Below are 8,438 nucleotides of genomic sequence, written 5' to 3'. Positions count from 1 at the left end.
ATCTTTATTTCACCACTGTTTTTGCACTGCGATTCGTCATTCGAATGCCTGGCAGTGCTGACAAATCAGAACACATATTCGTGTCTTTTCTTACTCTTCAGTGTTACGCTGCGATGACGTATTGATAGCGATAAATGCGATGTATTACGGTACAATAATTTAGCAATAAGGCATTAAACGCGACTAGAATCACCCACGCCACCCATTAATTGAATTGACAAAAGTCTGTAGTGGAAATAACGTTACCCAAGGGAATCATTTGGAGGAGACGGGCCGACAAAGGTACAACTAAATACTGTTCGTCCGCAGGTCAAATCGACGACACCCACCATACAAATCTAGGTCAAATCGACGACACCCGCCATACAAATCTAGGTCAAATCGACGACATCCACATCTACATGTAGGTCAAATCGACGACACCCACCATACAAATCTAGGTCAAATCGACGACACCTGCCATACAAATCTAGGTCAAATCGACGACACCCACATCTACATGTAGGTCAAATCGACGACACCCGCCATACAAATCTAGGTCAAATCGACGACACCCGCCATACAAATCTAGGTCAAATCGACGACACCCACCATACAAATCTAGGTCAAATCAACGACACCCGCCATGCAAATCTAGGTCAAATCGACGACACCCACCATACAAATCTAGGTCAAATCGACGACACCCGCCATACAAATCTAGGTCAAATCGACGACACCCACCATACAAATCTAGGTCAAATCAACGACACCCGCCATGCAAATCTATGTCAAATCAGCGACACCCACCATACAAATCTAGGTCAAATCAACGACACCCGCCATGCAAATCTAGGTCAAATCGACGACACCCACCATACAAATCTAAGTCAAATCAACGACACCCGCCATGCAAATCTAGGTCAAATCGACGACACCCGCCATACAAATCTAGGTCAAATCGACGACACCCACCATGCAAATCTATGTCAAATTGCAACACCCACCATACAAATCTAGGTCAAATCGACGACACCCACCATACAAATCAAGGTCAAATCGACGACACCCGCCATATAAATCCAAGTCAAATTGCAACTCCCACCATACAAATCTAGGTCAAATCGACGACACCTGTAATACAAATCTAGGTCAAATCCCGATGATGCCACATTATCAGAACTTAGGTGTTAAGGACACTAGCGGTATAACAACTAGCATCAAACGGTTACTTCATATCGCACAAGGAAGGATACTTTTTCCCGGTAAGATCATGATATACACCATTAAACTTATAACAACGATCAAATCAATCTACGTCTTTCGAAACCTTGTGTTAAAGTCACTAGTTGACATGACACACAAAACTGCTAGGATAAAGTAATGTGAGGATTTCATACACATGTACGTTTTTCGTATTTGATTCGAAACAACCGGTTTTAAACTATTTTATCTCAGGTGGTAGGTGCTAAGTTAGATTTGTCTACCAAGAACGTTTGTATCCCCAGTAGGGAGGATTATGAACCTTTTTGTTGTCTTCATTCTATACTTCCAGTCTTATTTAAAAAAAAAAGTTTTAATAATTAAGATTTAGTTGTAACCAAATCTTGATAACACAAAAATTGTTTGTTAATTAAGAGGGGACTAGGGGTGAGAATATCGAGGTCATTGGCCATTGTCGCAGACTTACTAAACAGCTCCTGTGAGAATCTCACGAAAACTACAGTTGCCAAAGCTGTCATAGCTTTTCCTAGTATTTGAACAAATTAGATTAATTACAATTTACATGAAGTATACAATATCAAGAATGTATCATTTTGACGTCATAGACATCAACAAGTGTTCTCTAGATCGACTTACCGTTTCTGAGATATCGCGTGTGATCCTTCCGCTGTCAGGCCTGAGGCTATTGGTGATTAAACGCGTCAAAGATTGATCGCCAATTCAATGTTGAATGTTTGAGAGGGAACAATAAATAGCTGCCTGATATGATGAAGCTTGAGGCAACGCGTCAGAGCCGTACACAATTGCTTGATTAAGACTTACTCATGTTTGAATCTGGTGTTAGGGGATAAGTCTTCGGACATTACGTGCCTATGATTTAAAATCATTTTATATGCAATTCATAGTAGTAATATGCCCAACCGTTCATAACTCTCATAGCACAATCATAAACGTTTTGTTTTATTATATCAAAGTTGTTATGGTTATAAAATAATGCAGAATTCATTTAAAGGTTGAAATACATATATAAGAATTTTGACCGTACGAATTCTTGCTCCATTCGAACAAATTGATGGCGCCCGCTATAAATGAGTTGCTTTGTAATTGTATAATTCATTTGCCACGTGGTTCATTTTGTTACCATTCCGTTTACCCAATGACGGAACACAGAAGTATTTCGTTAGATTTTCGTCGGCGACAAAGCTGATTTAGAATCCGCTCGGATATTTCCGTCACCTTTAAATTTGACGTCAGTTTTTAATTAGTTCCCGAGTTGTCTAACGATAATTGCGTTAGGACCCTAGTAGTTGTTCGTTTTTGTGTTTGAATCATAGGCTTGATTGGTGGTTTGATATAAAGACTCTACGACAGAAATACTAATATTACGTACATAGCAATTATTAAGTTAAAACGCCATACCATAGAGGAATGGGTTATCTCCCTTACCCACGTTGGTCATATTTGTCACAATATTTACTTTTTTTTTGTATATAAGAAGTATGTAAATGAATATTATTACTTACATTATCGTTGTCTGTAGTCTAAGGTGCACTATAACGTGATCATAGTACATTCAAGTGCAAAGACGACTGTCTCAGTATGTTGACCTTTATGGTGTAAGTCTCATCGAGATAAACAAAAATGGAAAGGTCTCACACGTAAGGCACGATAAGGCCATAGTTTATCTTAACGTTATTCTGCTTGTAGACGGCACCAGTGAGGTTAATGTCACACATTCTCCTCATCAATCTGGACGTAATTATATCAATTTTGTGATCTTCTAGACCACTGTACCGTTATAATTTTGAACTTAGTTAAATGGTTAATTACTTTAGTTTAAGGTATTCTGAGAAAACCACCTATCAAGAATACTGAGGGAATACACTTAGGGTAAATAATGTTCAAACTTTTAATATTCACGCATATATCATATTGTTAGTAATATCATATCTTTCATGTTCATTGGCAATTACAAATTATGGATGGAATATTTATCAAGACATGGACGTTACAAATAATACAAATATTGGACTTTGATGTTTGGTATCGCTTGTCTAGGATAAACAGCGGTGTTTGAATGCCTTTGATCATGAGGTAACTAGTGTGGTTATCTTTGATGTCAATGTTTTAATCTCTGCTTGAGTTGTTTCGGAAACATCAAATGATGATGAAGGGGGTTTATTTAAACTTTTCATGAATTGTATAATCATCTGCATTCCATTAGAAATTATTAATTAAACATTCAAAACTTTATTCCGAATACGCTGGCATGCGTTAAAATGATAAAATTTGCATAACGTTATCTGTTGCTTTTTTCATTGAAAAACGCTTACCAAGTAAAAATTACCCCTGGTTTGGTTTTGTAGCATGTGCGCAGACAGATGTATCCGTTATTTGATTTTAACATATTTTTATTGTTAAATATAACAACAGGAAGAGGACACAAGTTATCAGTCATTCAGGTAAAATCACACAACGTCGTCGACATTTAACAAAGGTGTGGGATCACTTTGGTCGGTATGCTATCCAATGTTTTCTTGTGACATTTTAACAAGACAAAAGTGTCCATATAAAAGAGTAGCTCTAATCAGAATCGGCCAAACGTATTCTTACGTTAATCGATAATAATGATTCCATACTATCCAAAAGAAAGCCTGTTACTAATTATAACAACTTTTGATAAGGGCATTAGGATGAGTGACGTCACAGAATCACGCCTACCCGTATACTAAAATAACCCTAAAACGTTCGTATCAACATCGACTATACTTATATCATGTATTAACGTCACCTTTATCATATTCTTAAGCATATGATGGTTTCCCGAACTCTTACTGTCACTTGACGAGGACATTTTTGTCTAACAATATTTACTCATGTTATCGGTAACGGTACAAAGAGGTTTGATCGTTTATACCACACGTCGGCAGACGTCAGTACTGATTTTACCACATTACATCATTTCAAAATTGCAGGTTTGTTTGCATTGAACAACATGTAGCATATTTTGTTATTGATTGACGGGAGCGTCTCCTAGCGACAGAACTGTGAATCACTAGTACAGTAATAAGGTAGTGGACCAGATACTGTCATCTCAATCTGTGCCCAGCATAATGTTCCCTAAAATATTTACCTCGTGGTACAGTGTAGAACAAATTAAAAAAAGACATTAACATTGCAAGTACCATCTTACCGAGGTATTTAGACAAATACTATCTATCTTTTCAGAGTGGTTTTATCGAGTTTTAAGGCTGATTTGTTTATTAAGTTTTTGTGTGTTTTGAACTTTGAACTATTTTAAATACTTGTGTTATTTTGTATGAATTTCCTTTTCGTTTTGTGTGTCGCCCCCCTCCTTCGTTATTTCATTTTAAGTGGCGGGATAATGCGACATCAATGCGCTGTAAGTGGTTTCATATCCAAAGAACAAAAAATAAAAACAAAAACAAAAACTAACAGCGATAGTAACAGGTACAACGAACAATCGGTGCCAAAGGACACATCACGTCAAACGAGCACTGAAGCTAATTCCTCACGGCCATCTCATCTGATGCAGCAGGGCGCAGTGTGGTAGCAAAGGAGTGGGAATCTAGCAGCATTACTTTAACATGTAAACCCATCAGGTGGTTTAGAGAGTATTGTTGTAAAACAGATAATACCGACATATCAAAGAAACCATAATCTAACTAGGAACCGATAAAATGACTGCAAAATATGAAAAAAATATTGATTTTCATGAATACACCTAAAATACAAAGGGAATAGGATCACATGCTCTGGGTATGTAAATATCTTCTGCTTCATTCTCAAGATGAGCGATAGCATGCATACCAAAAAATACCACTGGCTGTAAATCTGTTACGGTGAGAAAATCAAATTAACAATACGTCAGTCATGAAACCATTTGTTTTAGCGACGGCATTGATTTATTCATTACTGTTTTTTTCATTTATGAACTTGCTTTGCAATGCCCAGTTTTCGCTAAGAAGTTCCAATTTGAGACTGAAGAACACCAAAGCTGGCGCTTAATGACCTGTACCCGATGTTGAAATGGCCACCTAATAACTGTTAATACGGACCGGAGGTAGTGTGACCGGAGAGAGTGTTGGCACTGTTAATACGGACCGGAGGTAGTGTGACCGGAGAGGGTGTTGGCACTGTTAATACAGACCGGAGGTAGTTTGACCGGAGACTTGATGGTTGTGGCACTGTTAATACGGACCGGAGGTAGTGTGACCGGAGACTTGAGGGTGGTGGCACTGTTAATACAGACCAAAGGTAATGTGACCGGAGAGAGTGGTGGCACTGTTAATACGGACCGAAGGTAGTGTGACCGGAGACTTGAGGGTGGTGGCACTGTTAATACGGACCGGAGGTAGTGTGACCGGAGAGGGTGGTGGCACTGTTAATACGGACCGGAGGTAGTGTGACCGGAGACTTGAGGGTGGTGGCACTGTTATTACAGACCGGAGGTAGTGTGACCGGAGACTTGAGGGTGGTGGCACTGTTAATACAGACCGGAGGTAGTGTGACCGGAGAGGGTGGTGGCACTGTTAATACAGACCGGAGGTAGTGTGACCGGAGAGGGTGGTGGCATTGTTAATACGGACCGGAGGTAGTGTGACCGGAGACTTGAGGGTGGTGGCACTGTTAATACAGACCGGAGGTAGTGTGACCGGAGAGGGTGGTGGCACTGTTAATACGGACCGGAGGTAGTGTGACCGGAGACTTGAGGGTGGTGGCACTGTTAATACAGACCGGAGGTAGTGTGACCGGAGAGAGTGGTGGCACTGTTAATACGGACCGGAGGTAGTGTGACCGGAGAGAGTGGTGGCACTGTTAATACAGACCGGAGGTAGTGTGACCGGAGAGGGTGGTGGCATTGTTAATACGGACCGGAGGTAGTGTGACCGGAGACTTGAGGGTGGTGGCACTGTTAATACGGACCGGAGGTAGTGTGACCGGAGACTTGAGGGTGGTGGCACTGTTAATACAGACCGGAGGTAGTGTGACCGGAGAGGGTGTTGGCACTGTTAATAAGGACCGGAGGTAGTGTGACCGGAGAGGGTGTTGGCACTGTTAATAAGGACCGGAGGTAGTGTGACCGGAGAGGGTGGTGGCATTGTTAATACGGACCGGAGGTAGTGTGGCCGGAGACTTGAGGGTGGTGGCACTGTTAATACGGACCGGAGGTAGTGTGACCGGTGACTTGAGGGTGGTGGCACTGTTAATACGGACCGGAGGTAGTGTGACCGGAGACTTGAGGGTGGTGGCACTGTTAATACGGACCGGAGGTAGTGTGACCGGAGAGGGTGGTGGCGCTGTTAATACGGACCGGAGGTAGTGTGACCGGAGAGGGTGGTGGCACTGTTAATACGGACCGGAGGTAGTGTGACCGGAGAGGGTGGTGGCACTGTTAATACGGACCGGAGGTAGTGTGACCGGAGAGGGTGGTGGCGCTGTTAATACAGACCGAAGGTTGTGTGACCGGAGAGGGTGGTGGCACTGTTAATACGGACCGGAGGTAGTGTGACCGGAGAGGGTGATAGCACTGTTAATACCGACCGGAGGTAGTGTGACCGGAGAGGGTGGTGGCACTGTTAATACAGACCGAAGGTTGTGTGACCGGAGAGGGTGGTGGCACTGTTAATACGGACCGAAGGTAGTGTGACCGGAGACTTGAGGGTGGTGGCACTGTTAATACGGACCGGAGGTAGTGTGACCGGAGAGGGTGGTGGCTCTGTTAATACGGACCGAAGGTTGTGTGACCGGAGAGGGTGGTGGCACTGTTAATACGGACCGAAGGTTGTGTGACCGGAGAGGGTGGTGGCACTGTTAATACGGACCGGAGGTAGTGTGACCGGAGAGGGTGGTGTCACTGTTAATACGGCCCGGAGGTAGTGTGACCGGTGAGGGTGGTGGCACTGTTAATACGGACCGGAGGTAGTGTGACCGGAGAGGGTGGTGGCATTGTTAATACGGACCGAAGGTAATGTGACCGGAGACTTGATGGTTGTGGCACTGTTAATGCGGACCGGAGGTAGTGTGACCGGAGACTTGAGGGTGGTGGCACTGTTAATACGGACCGGAGGTAGTGTGACCGGAGAGGGTGGTGGCACTGTTAATACGGACCGGAGGCAGTGTGACCGGAGACTTGAGGGTGGTGGCACTGTAAATACGGACCGGAGGTAGTGTGGCCGGAGACTTGAGTGTGGTGGCACTGTTAATACGAACCGGAGGTAGTGTGACCGGAGACTTTAGGGTGGTGGCACTGTTAATAAGGACCGGAGGTAGTGTGACCGGATAGGTTGGTGGCATTGTTAGTACGGACCGGAGGTAGTGTGACCGGAGAGGGTGGTGGCACTGTTAATACGGACCGGAGGTAGTGTGACCGGAGAGGGTGTTGGCACTGTTAATACAGACCGGAGGTAGTGTGACCGGAGACTTGAGGGTGGTGGCACTGTTAATACGGACCGGAGGTAGTGTGACCGGAGAGGGTGTTGGCACTGTTAATACGAACCGGAGGTAGTGTGACCGGAGACTTGAGGGTGGTGGCACTGTTAATAAGGACCGGAGGTAGTGTGACCGGAGAGGGTGGTGGCACTGTTAATACAGACCAAAGGTAATGTGACCGGAGACTTGAGGGTGGTGGCACTGTTAATACGGACCGGAGGTAGTGTGACCGGAGAGGGTGTTGGCACTGTTAATACGAACCGGAGGTAGTGTGACCGGAGACTTGAGGGTGGTGGCACTGTTAATAAGGACCGGAGGTAGTGTGACCGGAGAGGGTGGTGGCATTGTTAGTACGGACCGGAGGTAGTGTGACCGGAGAGGGTGGTGGCACTGTTAATACGGACCGGAGGTAGTGTGACCGGAGACTTGAGGGTGGTGGCACTGTTAATAAGGACCGGAGGTAGTGTGACCGGAGATTTGAGGGTGGTGGCACTGTTAACACGGACCGGAGGTAGTGTGACCGGAGAGGGTGTTGGCATTGTTAGTACGGACCGGAAGTAGTGTGACCGGAGAGGGTGGTGGCACTGTTAACACGGACCGGAGGTAGTGTGACCGGAGAGGGTGTTGGCATTGTTAGTACGGACCGGAGGTAGTGTGACCGGAGAGGGTGTTGGCATTGTTAGTACGGACCGAAGATAGTGTGACCGGAGACTTGAGGGTGGTGGCATTGTTAATACGGACCGGAGGTAGTATGACCGGAGAGGGTGGTGGCACTGTTAGTA

General features: G+C 44.3%; 1 protein-coding gene across 1 annotated transcript; it reads right to left on the bottom strand.

The window, feature by feature from the left end:
- Nucleotides 1-6,282: 6,282 nt before the first annotated feature.
- Nucleotides 6,283-8,195, bottom strand: LOC117322799 (proline-rich extensin-like protein EPR1). The gene is made up of 4 exons (XM_033877744.1): nt 8,057-8,195; nt 7,678-7,806; nt 7,188-7,423; nt 6,283-6,570 (listed from the first exon to the last, which is right to left on the bottom strand). The coding sequence occupies exons 1-4, from the start codon at nt 8,193-8,195 to the stop codon at nt 6,283-6,285; spliced, it is 792 nt and encodes a 263-aa protein (XP_033733635.1).
- Nucleotides 8,196-8,438: the final 243 nt, after the last annotated feature.

Source organism: Pecten maximus, chromosome 3 (genome assembly GCF_902652985.1).
Source record: "Pecten maximus chromosome 3, xPecMax1.1, whole genome shotgun sequence".
NCBI classification, from domain to species: Eukaryota; Metazoa; Mollusca; class Bivalvia; order Pectinida; family Pectinidae; genus Pecten; species Pecten maximus.
The sequence above is the reverse complement of the archived record's forward strand: the minus strand, read 5'-3'. Positions and strand labels throughout refer to the sequence as shown.